The sequence below is a fragment of the Leucoraja erinacea genome, chromosome 7, assembly GCF_028641065.1.
Source record: "Leucoraja erinacea ecotype New England chromosome 7, Leri_hhj_1, whole genome shotgun sequence".
NCBI classification, from domain to species: domain Eukaryota; kingdom Metazoa; phylum Chordata; class Chondrichthyes; order Rajiformes; family Rajidae; genus Leucoraja; species Leucoraja erinaceus.
Genome location: NC_073383.1, coordinates 43,951,841 through 43,978,301, shown reverse-complemented (window position 1 = coordinate 43,978,301; position 26,461 = coordinate 43,951,841). Strand labels below are relative to the sequence as shown.

Below are 26,461 nucleotides of genomic sequence, written 5' to 3'. Positions count from 1 at the left end.
AATACATTTAATCCCATTCCACTAGGGCAGCATTGGTATCAGCGGCTGAACGAATGGACATCCCGGTTGACCACATTTTCAATACAGCAGAATGGTCAAGGGAACCGCGTTCAGAACATTTTTTATTATAAAACCGTTGATAAACCTGATTTAATTGCAGGAGAATATTACAAACTGCAATATTAATTTAAGCTCAGAGGAGCTCTGTTATGTTGTTATTGTTAACAAATACCTTTCTGTTTCTTTTGAAAGCAGATCCACTGGTTGATTACGATAACACTTCCTCCCTCATAAACTTCGGCAGTGAGTGAAATAAAAACTGTTACACGGTTTGAAATCACAGACCTTTGAAGTCTTCACGGAATCACTCACGTGACTCCGAAGTAAAATAGTAAGATTAAACGAGTGCTTACCAGTACGAAGTTTGATCTGTATTTTATGAGGAGTTACGGTGAGGGATTAAGTGCCCGCCGCTCCCACCCTCATTATACAGATCAAGCTAATAAACTGATGTCTCGTGATCTTTACTATCTTACTTCAAATATTGTGTCTATTCTGTGATTTCACACCGCTGCTTCGAAGTATGCCGCATGCGCACTGGAGCTGGGGTCTTCACTTAATCCCTCACCGTAACTCCTCATAAAATACAGATCAAACTTCGTACTGGTAAGTACTCGTTTAATCTTACTATTAAAATGTTGCCACCAATTTCAAAACTTACATAAACCTGTGCTACTGGTAGTGAGGGCTCAATTTGCCAACTGGTCTAAACCAGGCAAGCACTTGTTCTTCCTGATTAGTGTCACAGTATTTCTTTGCTCCAGTTCTGTTTAGCTCCAGAAGTCAAGTTTTAGTGGAAGAAGGATTGTGTACATTCTGTGTCTTTGCAGCCGTGTGCTGGCCGTGAAGTGTAGAGTTGTTCTGATCTTTGGTTCTGTACTTCAGCTTGACATTTGGCTGAGGGATATTTGAATATCCATGCAACACTTGAGAGCTCCCTCGTTTTCAGCGGCCAATTAGCCCATCAACTTGCATGTCATAGCAAAAGGATTTGAGTATAGGAGCAGGGAGGTTCTACTGCAGTTGTACAGGGTCTTGGTGAGACCACACCTGGAGTATTACGTACAGTTTTGGTCTCCAAATCTGAGGAAGGACATTATTGCCATAGAGGGAGTGCAGAGAAGGTTCACCAGACTGATTCCTGGGATGTCAGGACTTTCATATGAAGAAAGACTGGATAGACTTGGTTTATACTCTCTAGAAATTAGGAGATTGAGAGGGGATCTTATAGAAACTTACAAAATTCTTAAGGGGTTGGACAGGCTAGATGCAGGAAGATTGCTCCCAATGTTGGGGAAGTCCAGGACAAGGGGTCACAGCTTAAGGATAAGGGGGAAATCCTTTAAAACCGAGATGAGAAGAACTTTTTTTCACACAGAGAGTGGTGAATCTCTGGAACTCTCTGCCACAGAGGGTAGTCAAGGCCAGTTCATTGGCTATATTTAAGAGGGAGTTAGATGTGGCCCTTGTGGCTAAGGGGATCAGAGGGTATGGAGAGAAGGCAGGTACGGGATACTGAGTTGGATGATCGAATGGCGATGCAGGCTCGAAGGGCCGAATGGCCTACTCCTGCACCTAATTTCTATGTTTCTATGTTTCTATGTCTCTTGGATGGGGGATGAAACCAGAGCTCTCAGAGGAAATCCATGCGGTTACAGGGAGAACATGCAAACTCCACGCAAACTGTGCTGGAAGTCAGGATTGAACAAGATGAACATAAGAAGACAAGAAGGAGAACTGTCCTAGGAGTCCTTCCTGTCGTTCATCAGGTTAATGATTGAGGGGAGGGGGAGGGGGGGGGGAAACGGGAGAGGGAAAAATTAAAAACCTGGAAGAATGAAGAAAAGGGAAAGGAGGAGGGGTGAAGGAAAAAGAATGGGAAGGATGAGGTTGGCAAGTGGAGGGGAGGAAGGGCTGAAAGTGAGATAAAAAGAGAAGGGAAACTTGAGTGAAAGGCAGGTTGGTAAAGAGCAAAGCAGAGATGGAGCAGGGGAAGGAAAGGGAAACTGAAAAAGACTGCAGGTGCTGGAATCTTGAGCAAAATACAAAGTACTGTAGGAAGTCGGCTGGTCAGGCAGCAGCTGTGGAGGGAAATGGACAGATTACGGTTGGGACCTACCCAAAATGTTGTCTCCATTACCCTCCACAGAGTGAAAGGGAAGATGAAGGTGGAGGTGAGGGTGACAGAGAGCAAGGTTCTGAAGACTTTACTGAGGCCCCACACTCCTGTAATAAAGGTACTACATAGAATAAATCAACATGCTGATCAGCTGACAACAATGTTTCAACCCAAGGCTGTGAATTACAAATCTCCTGTTAAATGTTTTTTCTTTATTATCTCTCTGAAAGCATGAAGTACATGGATGGTGTACTGTAGATAGACACAAAATGCTTGAGTAACTCAGCAGGACAGGCAGCATCTCTGGAGAGAAGGAATGGGTGACGTTTCTTCAGTCTGAAGAAGGGTCTTGACCCGAAATGTCACCCATTCCATGTCTATCTTTGGTTTAAACCAGCATCTGCAGTTCCTTCCTACACATGATAGTATTCGGTTCTCACAGTTGCGAATGAAAGCTTTGAAGGTTGCTGATAGAGAATTTCTGATTAGATTTAATTTCACCCTTTTTTTTAAGTTTTCATTTTTCAAAGGATTTAGAATTGGAATGAGTTTGTTCCATCTGTACATTCACCACAACTCCGCTGGTCTGAGAAGATTAGCTTTGAAATTAATGTGTAGGAAGGAACTGCAGTTGTTGGTTTAAATCAAAGATGGACACAAAATGCTGGAGTAAATCAGTGTGGCAGGCAGAAGGAGTGGGTGACGTTTCAGCTGGGACAGGCATGGAGAGAAGGAATGGATGAGGTCTCGGGTCGAGACCCTTCTTCAGACTGAAGAAACGTCACCCACTCCTTCTGCCTGCCACACTGAGTTACTCCAGCATTTTGTGTCTAGCTTCGGATTTAAATTGAACTTTTGTGCAGTTCAAGGAAGTAACAGCACAACTTGGTCTACAGGTATAACTGGTGCTGCAACCACTGCTGGCTCCCGTCCAATACTTTATCAGTTAAAGTTTGGTTCAGGGGGTTTCCATTCTCCTTAATATAGAAAGTTGGAACTCTGCACTTATTTTTATTTTAAAATTTGATCTGGTATGTGCTTCCCACTGAAAGGACAGAAAGAGCAGATCTCTGTGCAAGATTAAAAAGGGAACCAATAGTTACTTGTAAAGAGGATATTTTGGGAAAGGACAGGGAAGTGGGATGAATCAGTCAACAGGAAACCAAAGATAGACACAAAGTGCTGGAGTGACTCAGTGGGTCAGGCAGCATTTCTGGAGTAAAAGGATGTGTGATGTTTCTGGTCGGGACCCTTCTTCAGACTGTTAAAAAAAGTGTGGGGTTGTCAGTGGTAGAAGCTCCAGTGGCCCGGCCAGTGAGCGACCGGGGAGGTGGTGAAGGTTGGGGAGGCAGTGTACGTTGGTGCCACAGAGGGTAGTTGAGGCCAGTTCATTGGCTATATTTAAGAGGGAGTTAGATGTGGCCCTTGTGGCTAAGGGGATCAGGGGGTATGGAGAGAAGGCAGGTACGGGATACTGAGTTGGATGATCAGCCATGATCATATTGAATGGCGGTGCAGGCTCGAAGGGCTGAATGGCCTACTCCTGCACCTAATTTCTATGTTTCTATGTTTCCCCTGGCAGCGATGGTGTCCCAAGTCTTGGCCTCGTGGTGGTCGCATAAGCAGCGCAATCCAGCAGGACCTCAGTCCTGCAGGTGTTTGGGTCGAGGAGTGTCGGTGGAAGGCCTGGTCTGGAGGTGAAAACGCACACCACCAGATTCAGGAACAGTTTCTTCCCAGCTGTTGGCAGGTAACTGAATCATTCTATCACAACCAGAGAGCAGAGCTGAACTACTATCTACCTCTTTGGTGACCTTGGGACTATCCTTGATGGCTTTACCTTGCATTAGACGTTATTCATTTATCATATTATCTATACACTGTAAATGGATGGATTGTAATCATGTATTGTCTTTCTGCTGACTGGTTAACATGCAACAAAAGCTTTTCACTGTACCTCGGTACACATGACAATAAACTAAACTGAAACTGAAATGAAATTATATTCTAATGACCACTCCTAGATTCCACCACTCACCGAGTCAATTTACACAAACAAACCAATTAACTTACTAAACGAGGAGTTTGGAATGTGGGAAGAGTGATCTGGCCTTGTATTCATCGTATATTTCTGCTATGCCATTGGCATACATGATCTCAGTCTCCTGGGTCCTGAGTTGGAATTCTGCCAATAAACCCTTCTGTGTTATCCTCCTCTTTCCATCCTTAAAAAGCAAACCTTTTGATTAAGCTCTTGGTAACTTGGCGTTACATTTCATTACGTGAGTGGATGTCAATTTCTGTCCAGTAACCACTCCTATGAAACCGGTTCTATGTCACCTTTCTGCTGAGAGTGGTGTTTCAATACTGGTTACATTCTGCTGGAAAATGAGTCGGTCGCTCACTCCAGAGAGGACATTCTTTGCGTTTGCTGATGTAGATCGGACAGCAATGATGAGTCAGCACATTTCATCGTTGTAAATGGGAATTGAGTTGCCAAAAACGCTGAATATTCCCAACCAACATGTACAAGTAGGACATTGAAGGATATCCAATTATTGTGAGAAAGTAGAAAAGGAGAGGAGGAAGAAACACTGAGTTATTATACCTCCAAGTATTAAAATTGTGGGAGTGCTTTTATGGACTCGCTCTTCCTTCTCCACCTGACATTTATGTGCTAATCTCCTTTTACAAAATATTTAGAGGTTTTATATCAGCTCTTGTTGCAATAATGTAGGTTTTAATAAACAGAGGCAATTGGGTCGCTGCTCCTCTGGACGTAACTGCATCCTCATCAGCAGACCTCAATCAGCATGACTTGACGATCAGTACAGGGGCACTTCAGGGCAATGTGCTCAGTGCCTCATTCTACTCTCTCTACACCCATGTCTGTGTATCCAGCCACTGCTCCAACACCACCTTTAACTTTGCAGATTATACCATCGTCTTTGTGTCAGGGTGAGATCAAGGGTGTTTTATTACCATATGCCCCAGATAAAACAATGAAATTCCTACTTGAACAACATGTCGGAGTACAGGAGGGAGATCAATAATTTGATTGAATGCGGCCAGAACAAAAATCTTACTCTCAACATTAGCAAGCTGAGGAACTGATTTTTGACCAGGTAGGGAAAGCTGAGAGATCATGCATCATCTGTCTTCATCGACAGTAGAGCTGTGGGAGAGTCAACAGCTTCAGTTTCATGGGCATAACATCTATAATGATCAACCCCGAGCCCGTGATGCAATCACAAAAAGCTCACTTCCTCTTGTCAAACGCTCTACCAATTTTCTACGAGTGTATAGCGAAGAACATATGACTGGTTGTTTCACATCCTGGTTCATAACGCTGAATATTCAAGAATGGAGGAGGCTGCCCAGTGTATCCTGGATACGAGCATCATCAACATTGAAGGAATCTACAGGAAATGCTACCTTAGGAAGACAACCAAAATACCCTGTCCACACTCCCTTCGTACTGCTACCATTGGGGAAAAAGCTATTGGAATCTGAGAACTGTTATTTCCAAATTCACAAACAGCTTCCTTCCCTCAACCACCAGACTTTGAACCACCCTGCACAATCCTAACCACAACCCTACCTCAGCACTGAGCCACTGCAGACTTTGAACTACGACAGTTGCTCTACATACTTTGTTTTTTAAACTACCATTGTCTAATTAACCTAGAATAACCTAATAATTTGCTGGATTTTTTTTGTTGCATCCAATATGCCTGTAAAATTGCAGCAAGATGTGCTTAAGGTCCTAACGTGTATGAAGATAAACAAACCTCCCTGGCCTGATCAGATATATCCGAGGACAATGTGGGAAGCTACAGAGGAAATTGCAGGAGCCCTCACTGAGATCTATACTGTAAAGGGCCTGTCCCACAAGCATGCGACTGCATGCGGCAAGTGCAACCTAACGTGGTCGCTTGAGCCGTACGGCCTCGCGGGGCCGGTCCCACTTCGATCGCCGGATCGTATGGAGTTGTGCGGAGCTGGTCCCAACATCGCGTGGGGCTCCGAAAAACTGACACTGTCCAAAGATTCCGACGCCATATGCAGCTTCTTGACGCCGTACGTCACGCGCAAACTTCCCGCGGACTTCGCTCGAACTTCACGCCAACTTGTATGGGATCACTCGACCTCCGCGCAGCCCCCGCTTCCAGTTTGGTCGTGATCGCCGCATGCAGGCGCATGCTGGTGGTACAGGCCCTGTACGGGGATCACTCAACCTCCGCGTAGCCCCCGCTTCCGGTTTGGTCGCGCTTGCTGCATGCAGTCGCATGCTCGTGGGACAGGCCCTTAACTCATTGTTAAATACAGGCGAGGTGCTGGAAGAGGAGGGCAAATGTTGTGCCTTTATTCAAGGACTGCAGGGAAAAGGCTGGAAATTAAATGCTAATGAGCTTAATATCTGTGGTCAGAAAGTTACAAGAGAGTATTCTGAGGGGTAGATAAAAATGCTAGAGAAACTCAGCGGAGCGAAGGAATAGGTGACATAGAAACACAGAAACATAGAAAATAGGTGCAGGAGTAGGCCATTCGGCCCTTCGAGCCTGCACAGCCATTCAATATGATCATGGCTGATCATCTAACTCAGTATCCTGTTCCTGCCTTCTCTCCATACCCCCTGATCCCTTTAGCCACAAGGGCCACATCTAACTCCCTCTTAAATATAGCCAATGAACTGGCCTCAACTACCTTCTGCGGCAGAGAATTCCAGAGATTCACCACTCTCTGTGTGAAAAAAGTTTTCCTCATCTCGGTCCTAAAAGATTTTCCCCTTATCCTTAAACTATGACCCCTTGTTCTGGACTTCCCCAGGGAACAATCTTCCTGCATCTAGCCTGTCCAACCCCTTAAGAATTTTGTAAGTTTCTATAAGATCCCCCCTCAATCTTCTAAATTCTAGCGAGTACAAACCGAGTCTATCCAGTCTTTCTTCATATGAAAGTCCTGACATCCCAGGAATCAGGGTGAACCTTCTCTGTACTCCCTCTATGGCAAGAATGTCCTTCCTCAGATTAGGAGACCAAAACTGTGCGCAATACTCCAGGTGTGGTCTCAGCAAGACCCTGTACAACTGCAGTAGAACCTCCCTGCTCCTATACTCAAATCCTTTTGCTATGAATGCTAACATACCATTCGCCTTCTTCACTGCCTGCTGCACCTGCATGCCTACTTTTAATGACTGGTGTACCATGACACCCAGGTCTCGTTGCATCTCCCCCTTTCCTAATCGGCCACCATTCAGATAATAATCTACTTTCCTGTTTTTGCCACCAAAGTGGATAACCTCACATTTATTCACATTATACTGCATCTGCCATGCATTTGCCCACTCACCCAGCCTATCCAAGTCACCTTGCAGCCTCCTAGCATCCTCCTCACAGCTAACACTGCCCCCCAGCTTCATGTCATCCGCAAACTTGGAGATGTTGCATTAAATTCCCTCGTCCAAATCATGAAGAAGGGTCTCGACCCGAAACGTCACCTATTTCTTCGCTCCATAGATGCTGCCTCACCCGCTGAGTTTCTCCAGCATTTTTGTCTACCTTCAATTTTCCCAGCATCTGCAGTTTCTTCTTAAACTTTCTGAGGGGTAAGATATACTTGGACTTAGATGAACAAGGGCTGATTAAGGTTTTGAACATGGTTTTATACAAGGGAGGTCGTGTCACACATCTAATTGATATGACCAACAAAGTCGATGAAGGTTGAGCTATAGACGTTGTATACATGGATTTTAGTAAGGCATTGCACAAGGTTCTGCATGGTCGGCTGCTCTGGAAGGTTAGATCCCTAGGGATTCAAGGAGAGATAGTTGAATGGATAGAAAATTTGCTTAATGGAATGAAGCAGAGGGTGATGCTGGAAGGTTGCTTTTCAGACTGGCCTGTGACCAGTGGTGTGCCTCAGGGGTCAGTTCAGTGCTGGGCCTATTGCTGTTTGTCATCTATATCAATGATTTGGATGAGAACGAATGGCATGGTTAGCAAGTTTCCAGATGACACAAAAGTGGGTGGTATTGTAGATAGTGAAGATGGTTGTCAAAAATTGCAGCAGGATCTTGATCGGTTGGGCAGGTGGGCTGAGGAATGGTTGATGAAATTTAATACAGAGAAATGTGAGGTGTTGCATTTTTGGAGCACTAACATGGGCAGAATCTACACAGTGAATAGTCGGGCTGGGGAATGTGGTAGAGCAGAGAGATCTAGGAGTACAGGTACATAGTTCCTTGAAAGTGGCGTCACAGGTAGATAGGGTGGTCAAAAATGCTTTTGGAACATTGGCCTTCATCAGTCAGAGCATTGAGTATAGAAAGGATGTCATGTAGCAGTTGTATGATGATGATTGGTGCAGCGCATTTAGAGTATTGTGTTCAGTTTTGAGCATTGTGTTATAGGAAAGATGTTTATAAACCTGGAAAGGGTGCAGAGAAGATTGTCGAGGATGTTGCCAGAACTCGAGGGCCTGAGCAATGGGGAAAGGTTGAGCAAGCTATTCCTTGGAGTGCAGGAGGATGAGGGGTGATCTAAAAGAGGTGCATAAAATAATGAGAGGAATAGATCAGGTAGATGCACAAAGTCTCTTCCCCAGAGTAGTGGAATTGAGAACCAGAGGACATAGGTTTAAGGTGAGGTGGGAAAGATTTAATAAGAACCTGTGGGCTAACTTTTTCACACAAAGGACGGTAGGTGTATGTTGAGGCAGATACTATTGCAACATTTAAGAAACATTTAGACAGGTACGTGGATAGGACACTGGTACATGGATAGGGCAGGTTTAGAGGGATATGGGCCAAATGCTGGTAGGTGGAATTTGTGCAGATGGGACATGTTGGGCATGTGTGCCCATGTTTGGGCAAGTTGGGCTGAAGAATGCCTTGTTGATTATCTCAGAGCCTTGTATTTGACTCTTGAGTGTCCTAGAAAGCCATTACATTGTACCATAAGAGCAAGATTTAGAGAGAGGAGGGATAAGGAAACTGCATGGACCACCTGGGATAAAACTAGGCACCATATTCATACATGCCAATGTCATTGCCAACCCAGTTCAAAGTCTTCACAAATTCAGAGGGCTGATTTATAAATTATAAATTACAGATCTATAAATTACGCTGAGCAAGACTGATATAGTCGCTCACAGATGGTGTACAGATGCCGCCACACAGTCCATGGGTATGTCTTTCCCTATCAACAGAACAGGCAGGCCAGAGGTGTTGTTACAGTGGTGTCCAGGCTGAAAGGAGTAGCCCTTGGTGTCCGCAACCTTGATTCCATTTGACCTGATTCCATGAAGTCTCAAGAAATCAAACTTGGGCCGGGAAACCTCCTCTTGGCTATAACCCACCATCTTCTCTCAGCCAATGATTCAATGTTCCTCCACATTGGTCAATACTTGGAGGCAGCACTGTAAGTAGTTAGGACAGTGAATGTACTCTGGGTAATACGTAATGTAATATGGGTTCGGGTGAAGATAGTGTAAAAACAGGTAGTTGATGGTCAGTGTAGATTCAGCAAGTTGCAGCATCTGCTCCTGTGCTATATCTCTCTTGGATTCTGCGACTCTATAAATGCAGGCCTTTCTTCATTTCCATCATGTATTAAAAAGGGACCTATACAGTCATTAATCGAAGCACAAATGTCAAACAGACAAAGAGAGTGGAACCACTTCCATAAAGTTCATCCTCAAAACAATCATGAATAAAAGTAATAAATGTGATTGCATTGAATTAAACTGGAAGTTTCGCAGTACACAAGAAATCTGAAGAAGGGTTTCGATTCGAAACGTCACCTATCCATTTTGTCCAGAGACGCTGACTGACCTGCTGAGTTACTCCAGCACTTTGTGTCTTTCTGTGTAAACCAGCAATGCATTTCTTTGTTTCAACTGTTGTTTCAACTGCCAATTAGTACTTAGTCAAAATAGGCACCAATTGAGCACTCAGCATAATTATGATAATCTGTGTATTAAAACAAATAATTAAACAATATTAAAGACAATAATTCTGGGAAGATCTGATGCCATTACCCATTCCAAAACTAACAGTTTTGGAAACTTTATTCCGTGAATTTTCCAGCATGTAACAATTTACAATTAAGCCAGGCAATGCATTTCTTTCATCAAAAAGGAATATTTACACAAAACATTGTCAACTATGCCTGTTACAGTTCCTTTATTTTTAAAATCTTCTAATGTAATAACAATACAGAATGGGAAAAATTAAACCATGCATTTCTTCACAAATTGTAACAGTAAGTAAGCGATTTGAAGAGTTTTCCATTTGATCAGAAGGTCATTCTGTTCAAAGCTCAGCATTAAATTTGGAAGATAATTCCTCGGAAAATATGAGGCATTCTTCTCGTCAGAGGTTTCAATTTTAATTAAAATGATGCAGTTTGGTTAATTTCAAATAATTCTAGACTAAACAATTGGTAAACAAGGACTAACATGTGATGACACAGTTTCCACACTCACAGTTGTAATCTGTAACACTTCCCTTCCAGAACCACACCGGGCCGGTACGTTGCAGAGGGTCAACTAGCCAGTGGCTGGGCTTAGTAGGAGTGGGGGTGGGGGTGGTACTAGTGGGGGTGGAGGTACTGGAGGTCTGTACAAACAAAACCCTGCCCTTGAAACTGCTGACAGCTGGTAAATCTGTGTACTCGTTTTTACCAGCTGTAAAAGCTGCAAGGATTTTTTTGATTTTTAAAAACCATTCAAATTGAAAATATTTTTGAATGTTAAAAACAAAATAAGCTGAAACATTAAACTAAAATAAATCATTTAAAAATATATATAACTTACCTTCTCCTTCACTTCCTAATAGGTGGCCCTACAATTCCCATTGAAATCCATGAGTCTTTGGATTCACTGATCAGGCTCTGGATCTATTGGGTGGATGGTGGGGAATCTCTGCAAGAGTGGGATCCACAAGCAGCAGCAGAGCGAACTGACAGATTCCATCTCCAGAAGCTGTCAGCCTGTTTGATGCTCATGCATAAAACAGGCTGGATGTGGTGCTGCTTAAAAGGATAAAGGCCAGCTGACACATCTGACCCCAGATTCCTTTGGGATCTGAACAAATATTTTGGCACAACTTTTCCAATAGTCCAACCCAGTCGGCAGGTGAATTCAAACCCATCTGATTCCAGGTCAATGTCACCGCTCCCAACCCTTCTCAGTTCAAGGGACTTTCTCCTTTACTCCAACCTTTCCCTCTCCCTGTTCCTGTTGACATTGCCCATCTTCTGGAATAGCCTAGTATTTCCAGGCATTCAACACTGGGGCAAACAACTCCAGAGAAAATTACCCAGCCCTCTAAGACAAACTGTGCTTTCTTAATTTAGTGAACAATTTTACTTTTTTTGTGGATGGGAGATAAAATCAAGACTTGTCCAAACTGCTGCAAAAAGTTTGTTTTAGTGTTGGCTAAAGCTGGAATGTTGGGAGAAACACAGCCAACAGCCAGTATTGGGGATTGGCATTTAGTGGAGTAAGGCTGTGCGATTTGGTGATGGTGGGAAGAGTAGCCGCAATGCAGTACATTAAACCAGACAATCCCCATCATCCTTCCTCCTCCCTTTTAACTCCACTGTCTATTCCATCAACCCCTTCAATTCAACATCTATCTCTTTTCTTCCGTGCACATCACCACACAGTAATGAATCACGCTGCGGTTACCCTTGTTCATGTTGGCACTCTTTTTTTAAAGCACCCTCTCACCACTGTAGTAGTTCCTGCAATTAATGACAAGGTGCATATTATAATACAGGCCTCAGGGAGTAGGTGGTAATCCTCAAAATCATCATTTACAGCTCAGGAATGTTTATTTATCCCTGGCTTTTGGCATTGGTGAGAGAGATGGATGGCAATGAAATGCCAGAAAACTGGCCATATGCAATGCAACTGCCAGCAGAATAATCTGACTGGTTACCAGCTCTTCAGCTCTGCAACAATGGATATTCATGTCCACAAACCCGATTCAACAGGTTTCCTCTACTCCTGCAGACCGGCTGATGCCTCAATGCAGCTGTGAGTTAGCATGGGGGACATTCAAACATTTGCATCTCATGCTGCCAAGAAGTGTGCCTTGACCATGACTAATCAGGTTAGCAGGGGTACCAGTTAATAGGTTGTGGGTTCAAATCTGACCCAAGCTCTCAACCGCTGATTCTTCAGCACAATCCCACTGGCGTATTGCATTGTCACAGGCTCTTCTTACCGAATGGGACCAAACTCTCACACCCCTGCCCAGCAGACCATAAATAAATCTGTACCTAATTTCAGGAAGGAGTTGGCAGTTCACCCTATGCCCCAATTTCCATCCTAGCCATGAGGATCAACTAATTAACTGACGATTCATTTGTGTGAAAACTCAACCGCTCAGTTGGTCTGCCAAACAAACCATAAATATGTTTCAAAAGTAATTTGTGTGACACAGATGACAGGGTCCTGAAAGATGAGTGATGTACACAAAAGTACAGCATGGGAATTAAACACTGGGAATTGAACACTGTCTTAAATGGAGTATGTGCTCCAAGAGTCACACTGGCCATAGAATTCCCCTGTAGATTATACTGTGCAGTGTCGTGACAATGACTTTTCAGTTCCTATAGTATCCCCGTGATATGGGAGCACTGGCAGTGTGAAACTAATTTGTGCAATGACTGGTTCAATCTCTAAAGCTTCCTTATGTAATGAACAATCCAACTGCAACTCCCCTGTGAAGCCGTTCACCTTTCCCAGATAATCTACAATGAAGGTGGTGTAGAACTGGAGCACTAATTCCCCTGGAATACCCAGCAATTGCAGATTAATATATGGAGAATTGCTTCTCTTGCGGCCCAAGAGAAAAAAATAATAATTTAAAAACAAGCTTCAATTGTTCAGTAATTACTTAAAGATTGGAGATGGGGATGAGTAGTGTTTAGAAGTGGCAAAACCTCCAAGAATACAGTACAACCAACATGAGTTGCTAAAACTACAGAGCTTTTGGATAGTACTGACCATTTGTGTAACACTGTCTTCAGCCGAGTTAAAATTACTGTATACATGGCAGACAATTACTATGGGATTAAACACATATAAGTTCAAAGTTTGGAACATATTGGACTACATTCAGCATCCATAATATACAGCTCATGCCTTCAAATGTCAGTTCAGCATTGCTCCGCCAGCCCAACAAATCATTCTTGCTCCGTCTCAGTCATTTAGGATTCGAGATCCAGAAGTTGACTTTTCCTTTTCCTGTTGGTGATATTGTCCACCTTTGGCAGTGTTTCCACGCCGGCTGAACTGTCCAGCTCTGCTGATTCACTTTTACATCCTAGTGTCTCCCAGCAGCTTTCGTCGTCCGAGGCATCGTCGAGTTCTAGCAGAGTCTGTAGGTTGACCTGTTCAGGCTTCAGATCATAAAAGGAGTGATCATTAGTGAATCTGTGCGGGATACAGGGAGCTTCAGCACAAAACGAGGACAGTGAGTTCCTTGTCAGTGTCAGTCTAATGCTCGGGCAATGTTCTGCTTCTAATTCCGAGGATCCAGACTTTCTTTCCTTAGACAGGTGACCCGCAAGTATTCGTTTACTTTGGTTTCTTTGATTGTTTTCATTTCTCATTTTGTTTTGCATTTGAAGGTATTGATCCTGTTCGGTAATCTGACCAGTTAACTTTGGGTTGTCAAAGAGTTCAAAGTCAAACATCATCACTGCATCTTCAAACGTTAACATCATTAATCTCTTCTCAAATTCCTCATTTTGGTCAATGGAATGGACACTCTCACTTTTTACACAGCTTGACTTAAGTTCTTGGCTCGAGCTTTGAGCCAGGCTAAGACTGACGCAATGTCGCTTACAGTTGCCTTGATTACCATTGCACAGAGTAAAATTCAGATCTGGGTCAGTATTACTATTAGAACCTGGTGTCTTGGATTCAGAATTGATATCAGGATCACGATTCGTTGGAACGGAATTGTGGTGCTGCTGTTTGCTGAGTGCTTGCATGACTTCAGGTTGTAATCCTTGCATGACCTGAACTTCTTGAGTCTGCCACTGTTGCTTCTGCTTACAGTCGCACTGCTGCAATTGATGCAAGGATGCACAATGTGCATTTGCACTGCCTTGAGATGGCGTAGATGTCTGTGGTTGAATTGGTTGGCTGATAGAGGACGTGCTGGGCCGTGGAGTGTAAGCTGCATTCCGCACTTGAATTGGCAAGGTGGTGTAAAATGTTTGACTTCCTTCATAGAGAGTGATGGGGGACTGCTGGAAGTGAATGCTGTGCTCGTGAGGTGATAGGAGGACGTAGAGAGAAAAATGAAAATCAGGTGTTTGAGGCACCTGTGTCGTAATATTCTGAAGAGTGAAGGGCATCGGATTTGAATACTGGGGCACTTCCATTCTAGAACTGGGCGGATCTAAACTATTCACTTGCCCCAGATCATAGAAATAATCAACTGCATGCAAAAGCGATCCTGTGGAGGTAAAGAAACAGGAACTTTACCATTACAATGAGCGGATAAATGATCTTACCTAAAGACAGATGCGTATATGAATAAGCTGCTAATGTCATTACTTCATTTGTAAGTCTACATGGAATTGAGAGTTCTACCAGTCTCCCAAACTATAAACTTATGGTTGGGGATTTTGGGACAAATTCCTGGAGAAATATTGATGGTTTGGAAAAATCCTGGAGAAGATTCAATAGACAATAGGTGCAGCAGTAGGCCATTCGGCCCTTCAAGCCAGCACTGCCATTCAATGTGATCATGGCTGATCATCCACAATCAGTACCCAGTCCTGCCTTCTCCCCATATCCCTTGACTCAGCTCTCTTTGAGAGCTCTACCTAATTCTCTCTTGAAAGCATCCAAATAATTGGCCTCCACTGCCTGGAGACAGAGAATTCCACAGATTCACAACTTTCTTGGTGAAAAAGTTTTTCCTCATCTCCGTTCTAAATGGCCTTCCCTTATTCTTAAACTGTGGCCCCTGGTTCTGGACTCCCCCATCATTATGAATATGTTTCCTGCCTCTAGCGTGTCCAATCCCTTAATAATCTTATATGTTTCAATAAGATGCCCTCTCATCCTTCTAAATACCAGTGTACATTAGAGTAGTACCAGGGACGACAATAAATAAAGCTGCCATTGTCCTCTGAAGGGAAGAGAAAGCCAAGGAGAGATTTGATAGGGGGTGTTGAAAACTATAAAATATTTTTGATGGAGTAGTCTGGGAGAAACTGTCAGGAATCTCAATACCCAGAGAGAAAAGGAAGGATAATAAACAAAACCAAAATTAGTTCTTATTTTAATGCAGCGGATTGTGATCTGGAATGCAATGCGGCAGCAGATGGTGAAAGCGGATTCAATAGTAATGTTCAAAAGGGGAGATATTTGAACAATTTGAAAAGGGATAAAGTTTTAGGCTCTAGGGGAAGGACTAGGGTAGAGTGGGGCTAATTGGTTCCCTCTTGCAAAAAGGTGGCAAAGGTACAATTTAAAGAATGCCTACTTCTGTAATAAACAATGATTTCATGGAAGGAATTGTAATACAACAGAAACTTTGTCCCATTGCAAAATACAGGATCAGCCAGTTTTGATGTATCAAATTCAGGCGTGACCTGAACTGAGAAGATCAAATGAACATTGACAAAGTAGCAGGCATAAATATCTGATTTCGTAGATGCCTTCAAATTCTCAGAAACTCCTGAATTTTGAGCATATCATATTATGATCAACTCCAAAGGAATATTATAGCATGACAGGACATTTGGAAGGTAGCCACTTTAATTACATTGAAAACTATTTAGGATATTGAAAAAAACAATTAAAATGATAAAGAATTGATAAATCACAAAAAAAAAAGATAAACATAAGGTGTGAACAAAATCAAATAAATTATTAAGATTACAGAGGTATAATAATGTGCGTGAAGGAACACTAAGAATAAACTAAGCTTGCAACAAGAGCTCATTAAATCAACCCACCAATTCTGGCTGCTTAACATTCTTGTCAGGGAACTCCCTTCTTAACAGCACTGTGTATAATTTCCTCATCAGGAGGCAGTGGTTTCTCAGAGTGACTCACCACCACCTTATTAAGAAGATAGGGCATTTAAATTGTGGCCTTCCCATTGATACCCGTATTCCACAAAGAAATTTTAAAAATCCACTGGGCCAAATACATCCCTTGCATAAACTTGCAAAAATTCTACTAGCCCAATGACATTAACATCAGCTTTGTGAATTCAACATAAATGTTATATCCCTTTCTCCAGTTTTGAAAGTGTTTCTGTAATTTGAGAAAACACACACTGCAATAAAAATGAAATAAAGCACAGGTGATTGTTGTGTCAGAGGTTTTGCTGGTTCAATAGATTAAGACCAACTTACTTAACAGCAGCAACAGCCCTTTCAGCCTCTCAAATATCCCTCTAGTTAGTTACATCATGGCTGATCTGCAGCTCCACTCCATTGACATTCCATTTGTACCTCAACAAAAGCCATCAATACAATGTTAAAAGTTTCATGTGAACTTGAAAGATAGAAGCAGGGGGAGCTCATTCTGATCCTTACACCTACTCCACTATTTAATAAGAACATCGTGATTTATTTTTAATTCAGCATCATTTTTGTACATTTCATACATCAAAAGGGCCACCATTCTTGACCTTGAATAAACTCAGTGACATGGAAGAGAATTCCAAAGATTCACCGCCCTCTGGCTGGAGACATTCCATCTCATCACTCTCGTGAATAGCCAACACTATTATATTGAGCCCATAACTCTTGGTCCAGAATACCCGTGCCGGGGTAACATCTTGCAAGAATTTTCATGAGATCGCATCATTCTTTTAAATTCTTGAGAATATAGACACAGTCTGCCTAATCTCTCCTCATGTGGCAAAGTTTTTTCTCATGCTATGTGGAGAACCTTCATTGCCCTCCCTCTTCCTTGGGAAGGGAAATCAGACCCGTGAACAACATTGCAGGAGGGAATATCACTCTATGACTATGACCAGGGCCTGATATAACCCCAGGAATGTCAATTTAGTTCCAGGATTAACAGCATCTTGATTATACAGGCCCCCGCCCACCTGAAAGGTTGTGTCCACACTTGGTTTCCCTCCCCGAGGAAAAGGAAAGCTGGTGAAGGTTCTCCAGTATGATTCCTTGGATGGAGGGGACAGTTTGCACATGAGGATAGAATAAGCAGGTTGGTTCTATGTTCAGATCAGCGATCAAAAGTGCTTTTAATTTTCTTCCAGCTTATGTAATTTGAATTTAATAAATATACCCTCATTAAGCATTTCTCTACTTTTTCTGATGCACCCAATCCACAGAATCACCAAAGTATCTTACATATCCTGACTACATCACTCCTTGGCTTTCTAAACCCATTTCTAGATGATGTAGCCCTTTATTTATCCCTTTGATCCCTGGGATGATTCCATTGAACCAGTGCTGCACTCTTTGGCTGCAACTCTAAAGCTGAGGCCAATTTTGCAAACACTCCAAAGGAAATGACTTCCTCACCAATGAATTCCAATCTGCTTGTATCAAAGGCCAGCATTCCATTATCCTTTTGATACTGATATACCAGCTGTTAGTGGAGATTCTTATGTTTGTTTCCCGTTTGCATGCCTGAATTCTTCCATTGTCTCTTTCTCCCCCTTGGCCGCCTTTAAGCTGCAGTTGCTGAGGAGGGAGTTTGCTTCCTCAAATGATTCCCAACCTTTATTCAAATCCCCACTGGCCCCGAGGCTTCGCGGGGAAGAGTGGGAAATGGGAGGAAGAGAGAAAGTAAACGGATAACCTTGAGCTGTTGAAGGGAGAGGGTGGTGGTGCAGGACTGACGTGACCATAGGCCGATTTGACTGGCGAATTGGGAGAGACCGTCTCGCTTGTTGGCTTTGCTCCTGGTGAAGAAGGGTTGTTCTTATTCCCGGATCTGGATGTTGGTGTGAACTGGATGCCCCAACTGGTGCAGGGTGGTGCTGGTGCGCGCCAGTTCTGCCCGACGCCTGGTTTACCTGGCAGCCGGGGAGTTGGGCCAACCCGTTTGGGTTCACAATGATGATATTGTGGGTGTGACCCGCTCCTAAATGCGGCAGGCGCTGCATTCTATCCCGGGGTCGGAGAGGAGAACGAGTGGCTTCTTTTGGCGAATGATGTGGGGGGCGGGGGACGCTTCAGTGATCTCAGCTGAAGACAAGGCAGCTCGGCGAAGACGCGTCCCCATGGGAACTTGGAGTTCGGCCGGCGTCCAGGCGGCGGCTGCTGGCCCGGACATTGTCCCATTGTGACGCCGGGACCTTGAGCTCATTGTCACCGCCGGCAGCCGGGCACTGGCCGCAGCATGAAACTGACGGACTGAAATCAACTAGCAATCGAAGAGCGCCAACAGGTTCCCTCTTACCTCTGGTGGACAAATTGCTGCTCTTAAAAGCGCAAATCTTGGCAAATGTAGAGGGACAGAGTGGCTCGACGCGCATGGTGGTACAGACCAAGCAAGGCTGCATCCATCTCCGTCGTCAAGTGGATGAAAGAGGAGTGACCAGGTGCCCCATGACACCTCCTCTCCCCGCCACTAGGCAACAGTTGCCCCCAAAAAACACTCAATGTCCCACCATCAAAATGGAATACTTAATCCCACTTGTCCCCGCTCCCAAGTTGCCATCCAACCAGTTGGGAGTAGTGAGCTCTCAGGAGAAGCAAATCAGGTCGATACATTCTGGGCCTTGGCATTTATTACAAGGACGGGGATAGTGAGCTGGACCGGTATAGTTGCAGCTGCGATTTTATTTTTCTCTTCCCTGCAATTTAACCCTTGAATTTTTTGGAGCATTTCTTTAAAAACATGGATGTAAAATATCAAAATGTCGTTGGCAAAGGAGCTAGGGAGAAATGAGATAAATGTTTTTTTTAAGGTAGAGGTAAAATTTGGAATTCAATGTTTAAAAGGGACAGAGTATAGTAGATCCAGATGAACAAGAAAACTGTAAAAGGTGATAGGGAGTGGTGTTGATCAGATAACTTCTGAAAAGAGCCAGCCCACGCCCAAGGGGCTGAAATGACCCCATCCATGCTGTCTGAGCCTGTACTTGACAGTGGACAGTGCTGTATTGTTTGGTTGGTATGGACTAGTTTTGTAGTTCAGCAGACACATCCCACCTTTGTTGACTTGCACAATTGTATTGGGCTATTTAAAGACCTCTGTCTGATATCTCTTTAGTTATCTGTAAATATTAAAAAAAAATTAAGTTTGAGCATTCTTCATTTATCCAGAACTAGCTGAATCAAACCAGTCATAGAGTCATACAGTGTGGAAGCTTGCCCACACCGGCCAAAATGTCCCAGTTACACTAGTCCCACTTGCCTGCATTTGGCCCATATCCCTCTAAACCTGTCCTACCCATGTACCGGTCTAATTGTTTCTTAAACGTCGCAATAGTCCCTGCCTCACTACCGCCTCTGGCATACACCCACCACCGTTTGTGTGAAAAAGTTACCCCTCAGATTCCTATTAAATCTTTTCCCAATCACCCTTAAATCTATGTCCTCTGGTCCCCGATTCCCCTACTCTGGGCAAGACACTCTGTGGTCCATAGCGAGGATGTTCAAAATGGCCTCAGTACGGCTGTGTGTTGACAATAGGGTAGATTATACTCTATTTGTTTGGCCCAGTTGGAAAAACCAAATTCAGCCAGGAGCCAATGGCTTCTAATTGATGGGAGGGAGCAGGGGGGAATAAGATACCTCACTATTTCCACACATGTTGAATGAGTTGGGGTGGCACAGTGGTGCAGCTGCAGCTGGTAAAGTCCCTGCCTTGCAGCAGCAGAGACCAAGGTTGAATCTTGACCTTGTGTGAGGTCTGTTCCCTCTATGAGTGCATGGACTTCCTCCCATGGTCAAAGATCTATAGGTTAATGTACAGTTAACACCGGAAGGTAATTGGTCATCCAGTATTCTAGTGTGTAGATGAGTGGTAGACACTGGTAGAGTGAGGTGGGGAGAATTAAAAAAATATTGTAAGATTAATTCAAAAGGATGGATGATGGTCAGAATGAACTCAGTGGGCTAAAGGGCTTGTTTCCGAGCTTTCTCTTTCTTTGCCTCACTGACTATTCTAACGTTACTGTAGAAGCATATGAATTAAGTGGTTTTTTTCCTGTCCATTATTCAATGAGTCTTCACAACAAATCAAGGCAAACATTAGACAATAGATAATAGGTGCACGAGTAGGCCATTTGGCCCCTCGAGCCAGCACCACCATTCAATGTGATCATGGCTGATCATCCACAATCAGTACCCCATCCTGCCTTGTCCCCATATCTCCTGACTCCTCTCTTTAAGAGTCCTATCTAGCTCTCTCTAGAAAGTTTCCAGAGAACCGGTCTCCACCTCCCTCTGAGGCAGAGAATTCCACAGACTCACAACTCTCTGTGTGAAAAAGTGTTTCCACGTCTCTGTTCTAAATGGCTTACCCCTTATTCTTAAACTGTGGCTCCTGGTTCTGGACTCCCCCTACATTCAGGAACATGTTTCCTGCCTAGCATGTCTAAACACTTAATCTTATATGTTTCATTAAGATTCCCTCTCATCCTTCTAAATTCCAGAGTATACAAGCCCAGCCGCTCCATTCTCTCAGCATATGACAGTCCCGCCATCCCGGGAATTAACCTTGTGAACCTACGCTGCACTTGCTCAATAACAAGAATGTCCTTCCTCAAATTTGGAGACCACAACTGCACACAATACTCCAGGTGTGGTCTCACTAGGGCCCTGTACAACTGCAGAAGGATCTCTTAGCTCCCATACTCAACTCCTCTTGTTTTGAAGGCCAACATGCCATTCGCTTTCTTCACTGCCCGCTGTACCTGCATGCTTACTTTCATTGACTGATGAACAAGGACCCCCAGATCCCGTTGCACTTCCCCTTTTCCCAACTTGACTCCATTTAGATGATAATCTGCCTTCCTGTTTATGCTACCAAAGTGGATAACCTCACATTTATCTACATTAAACTGCATCTGTCATGCATCTGTCCATTCAACCAGCTTGTCCAAGTCACCCTGCATTCTCATGGCATCCCTCTCACAGTTCACACTGCCACCCAGCTTTGTGTCATCTGCAAATTTGCTACTGTTAATTTGAATCCCTTCCTCTAAATCATTGATGTATATTGTAAATAGCTGCGGTTCAGGCACCGAGCCTTGCGGTACCCCACTAGTCACTGCCTGTCATCCTGAATGGGACCTGTTAATCCCCACTCTTTGTTTCCTGTCTGCCAACCAATTTTCTATCCATGTCAGCACTCTACCCCCAATACCATGTGCCCTAATTTTGCCCACTAATCTCCTATGTGGGATCTTATCAAATGCTTTCTGAAAGGGCAGGCACACTACATCCACTGGCTCTCCCTTCCTCGTTTTCCTAGTTACATCCTCAAAAAATTCCAGAAGATTAGTCAAGCATATTTTCCCTTCGTAAATCCATGCTGACTCAGACCGATCCTGTCACTGCTATCCAAATGTGTCGCTATGTCATCTTTTATGATCGACTCCAGCATCTTACTCACCACCGATGTCTGGCTAACTGGTCTATAATTCCCTGTTTTCTCTCTCCCACCTTTATTAAACAGTAGGATAACATTAGCTACCCTCCAATCCACAGGAACTGATCCTGAATCTATAGAACATTGGAAAATTATCACCAATGCGTCCACAATTTCTAGAGCCACTCCCTTAAGTGCACTGGGATGCAGACCACCAGGCCCTGGGGATTTATCAGCCTTCAGACCCATCAGTCTACCCAACACAATTTCCTGCCTGATGTGGATCTCCTTCAGTTCCTCTGTCACCCCAGATCCTCTGGCCACTAGTACATCAGGGAGATTGTTTGTGTCCTCCTTAGTAAAGACAGATCCAAAGTACCTGTTCAACTCATCTGCCATTTTCCTTGTTCCCCATAATAAGTTCACCTTTTTCAGTCTTCAAGGGTGCAACTTTGGTCTTAACTAATATTTCCCTCTTCACATACCTAAAGAAGCTTTTACTATCCTCCTTCATATTCTTGGCTAGCTTACCTTCGTACCTCATCTTTTCTCCCCATATTGCCTTTTTAGTTATCTTCTGTTGCTCTTTACCCAATCTTCTGGCTTCCCACTCATCTTGCTCTGTTGTACTTCTTCACTTTTATTTTTATACTGTTCCTGACTTCCCTTGTCAGCCACAATCGCCCCTTACTCCCCTTGGAATTTTTCTGCCTCTTTGGAATGAACTGATCCTGCACCTTCTGTGTTATTCCCAGAAATACCTGTCATTGTCGTTCCACCATCATCCCTGCTAGGGTATCTTTCATGTCAACTTTGGCCGGCTCCTCCCTCATGGCTCCATAGTCCCCTTTGTTCAACTGTAATACTGACACCTCCGATTTACCCTTCTCCCTCTCAATTTGTAGATTAAAACTTGTCATATTATGGTCACTACCTCCTAATGGCTCCTTAACCTCAAGTTCCCTTATCAAATCCGGTTCATTACACAACACTAAATCCAGAATTGCCTTCTCCCTGGTAGGCTCCAGTACAAGCCGCTTTAAGAATCCATCACGGAGGCTCTCCACAAACTCCCTTTCTTGGGGTCCAGTACCAACCTGATTTTCCCAGTCTACCTGCATGTTGAAATCTCCCATAACTACCGTAGCATTACCGTTACGACATGCCAATTTTAACTCTTGATTCAACTTGCACCCTATATCCAGGCTACTATTTGGGGGCCTGTAGATAAGTCGCATTAGGGTATTTTACCCTTACAATTCCTTAGTTCTATCCATACTGACTCCACGTCTCCTGTTTCAATGTCACCCCTTTCAAGGGACTGAATTTCATTCCTCACCAACAGAGCTACCCCACCCCCTCTGCCCACCTGTCTGTCTTTTCGATAGGAGGCATCCCCTTGAATATTCAGTTCCCAGCCCTGGCCCTCTTGCAGCCATGTCTCTGTAATTCCCACAACATCATACTTGCCAATTTCTAACTGAGCCTCAAGCTCGTCCACTTTATTTCTTATACTTTGCGTATTCATATGCAACACATTGATTGAACTTCAGTGGTAATAATTCAGCAAAAGAAACCAACTGTAGGGAAGTATGACTATAAGTGACACATCATTCACTGTAAGTTCATAGTAACTTAAATACATCACATCAACATACTTCATTACAGGATTTACAGTGATTTTTATTACATACACACAATTCTTTGATTTCTGTACATAGCTTTAGGCAATAATCTTCACATTGCAGCAAGGAAAGAGGATATTGAAAAGCTTAAAAGGTATAGAGGCATAGAGTTATACCGCAAGGAATCATGCCACTTGTCCATGCCGATCATTTAACTTAATGGGGTTGAGACGGAAAAATAGATCAGCCATGATTGAATGATGGATTAGACTTGATGGGCTGAATGGCCTAATTCTGCTCCTGTATCTTATGGTCTTAGCTGTCTGCATCTGGCCAATATCACCTCTAAAACTTTCCTACCCATGTACCTGTTTGAATGTTTTTTAAGCATTGTAATTGTACCTGCCTTTAGAGCTTCCTCTTGCATCTCGAACCATGGACCCACCACCCTCTGCATAAAAAGGCTGCAACCTTAGATCCCCTTTAAATTCTTCACCTCTCTCCTTAAATCTATGCCCTCTAGTTTAAGTTTTAGAGATACAGAGCGGAAACAAGGCCTTCGGCCCACCTGCGACCCCCGCACATTAACACTATCCTACACACACTAGGGACTATTATACATTTACCAAGCCAATTAACCTACAAACCTGTACGTCTATTGGAGTGTGGGTGGAAACCGAAGATCTTGGAGAAAACCCATGCAGGTCATTGGGAGAACGTACAAACTCCGTACAGACAGTACCCGTAGTCAGCATCGAACGCGGGTCTCCGGCGCTGCATTCACTATAAGGCGGCAACTCTACAGCTGCGCCACCGTGCCGCACTAGTTATAGACCTCCTTGCCCTGGGGTAAAGACTGTGACTATTCACCTTATATACACCTTCACAATTTATATACCGTATATATTATATAATATAAACATATATAAGAGTATAGTATATATAAGAGTATATGGAAGAGTATTTATATACCTCCAAAGAGTAGCAAGAAATCTTTCTCACTTTAATATTCTCAATTATAAGCAGAACTTTAACGGACTTAAAACATAGGATGGTTTACATTACCCATGTGCTCAGTTTGCATTTGAAGTTTTTAAAAAAACTTTAAGACAAAAAACATTGGCTTAACTTTTATCTGACTTTGTCCACATATGGAATCAGAAATGTTTTGCTTAAATTGCTTTTTAAGTAAAGCCATCTTATGTTATGACTAAATTTGATCGCCTGCCCATCAGGGGGTTAATGCAGCTATAAAACATGCATGGGGATACCATAGGCTTCAGGTTCTGAGTGGATGAGTAATTACTGAAAAGGTAGTTGTATCTAACGATTATCTTGGAGCACAATATAAGAATGAATGTATGAATGCATGAATAAGTTTATTGGCCAAGTATTCACATACAAGGAATTTGCCTTGGTGCTCCACCCCCAAGTGACAACATGAAATACAGTGACAGTTAGGAATGACACATAAAACATTAAACATAAATAATAAAACAATATCAATTAAACTGAGTAGAGCTACTACTCGTGGGAAAAAGCTGTTTTAAGTCTGGCTGTGGCAGCTTTGACAGTCCGGAGTCACCTTCCAGAGGGAAGTGATTCAAAGAGTTTGTGGCTAGGGTGAGAGGGGTCAGAGATGATCTTACCTGCTCGCTTCCTGGCCCTTGCAGTGTACAGTTCGTCAATGGAGGGAAGGTTGCAGCCAATAACCTTCTCAGCTGATCGGACGATTCACCGCAGCCTCCGGATGTCGTGCTCGGTGGCTGAGCCAAACCAGACCATGATGGAGAAGGTGAGGACAGACACTACGATGGCCGTATAGAATTGGACCATCATTACCTGTGGCAGATTGTGCTTCCTCAACTGTCGCAGGAAGAACATCCTCTGTTGTGCCGTTTTGACTGTGGAGTTGATGGTGGCTCCCCCATTTAAGGTCCTTGGAGAGTATGGTTCCCAGGAACTTAAGACCCCACTGATTTGACTGTGGTGTTGTTGAGTGGGGTGAGGGGAGCGGGAGCTATCCTAAAGTCTACAATCAATTCCACTGTCTTAAGAGCATTGAGCTCCAGGTTGTTGCGATGGCACCAGGACGCCAGCTGTGTCACTTCCTGTCTGTAGAGTAAGGTGATAAAGTGTACAGAAAAGGATCCTTCAAAATATCACTGTAAATTGTGTGAAACAAACATGAAAACACTGATTTGAACTAGAGATGAATGTGCATCGTATATACCATGGTAGGATTTGTAATGGACTTCCAGGCAAACCTGTTACAAAGAGGCAGAGGGACAAAATGGTGCATGGAATGATGTAGATAATAGTAAATGTAATAGGCCAGGGAGGCTTTCCTCATCCATCGTTACCATTTGATCTATTCTCAACAGATATATTGTTAACCACTTTCTCACACCACGAGCCTTCCACAGCCACACTTGAAGCTGGCACAGACCAAGACCTCCCAAACATCCTTCTCCAATATCAAGGTGGAATGTCATGTTTTAATCCTGAGGATAAAGATGTGGATGATTCATCAGGAGATGTAAGGCGAAGAAAGAATTGCGCTAGCATCTAGTTCTTAACATGGTGAGTTCATACTGAGGCAATTGTTTTGTACATCAGTGAAGAAAATCATTTGGCCCATCAAGTAGATGCAAACTTTTTGGAAGATATATCCAATTAATCTTTTCCCAGCACATTCACCCATATTTCTACATTTTTATTTTCCTCTATATCCTGTACATTTCTCACAAATACATTAGATCTATTTTCACTGGATCAAACAAGGCTAAGCAGTTCAGTGCAGGAAAATATTTGCCTTACCTTCTTCACAACTTTCTTTATCAATGACCTTAAATTCAATCCTTTAGCCAGTTAAATTGTTTACTCTGTTAAAACCCTTCATAATGCTCAACAACTCAATTAGATCCTTCTCTTTACACCAAGACATCAATCCAGGTTTCTTCTCTGTCCAACTATTGGTGTAGTTTTGGTAATTATCTGAACACTCTCCAAGGCCTTACTATCCTTTCTAATGTGTGGTGCCCAGAATAAAATTTAGTAGTAGAGTGACATTAGGGTGGTCCATCCAGTT

The 26,461-nt window shown here is 43.3% G+C and overlaps 1 protein-coding gene across 1 annotated transcript; it reads right to left on the bottom strand.

The window, feature by feature from the left end:
• Positions 1 to 8,219: 8,219 nt before the first annotated feature.
• LOC129698932 (uncharacterized) lies at positions 8,220 to 18,308 on the bottom strand. Its single transcript, XM_055638413.1, has 2 exons — positions 18,002 to 18,308; positions 8,220 to 14,660 (listed from the first exon to the last, which is right to left on the bottom strand). Exons 1-2 carry the CDS (start codon positions 18,306 to 18,308, stop codon positions 13,402 to 13,404), a joined length of 1,566 nt encoding a protein of 521 aa, XP_055494388.1. The 3' UTR covers positions 8,220 to 13,401.
• Between the last annotated feature and the right edge of the window lie 8,153 nt (positions 18,309 to 26,461).

What these genes read in the sequence shown, in the direction of transcription:
- LOC129698932 (XM_055638413.1), bottom strand. Translation starts at nt 18,308, where the DNA reads ATGCAGCGCCTGCCGCATTTAGGAGCGGGTCACACCCACAATATCATC. An exon ending in TCTCCCTTCAACAGCTCAAG is followed by an intron (nt 14,661 to 18,001) that starts GTTATCCGTTTA and finishes TTACCTCCACAG; the next exon opens with GATCGCTTTTGCATGCAGTT.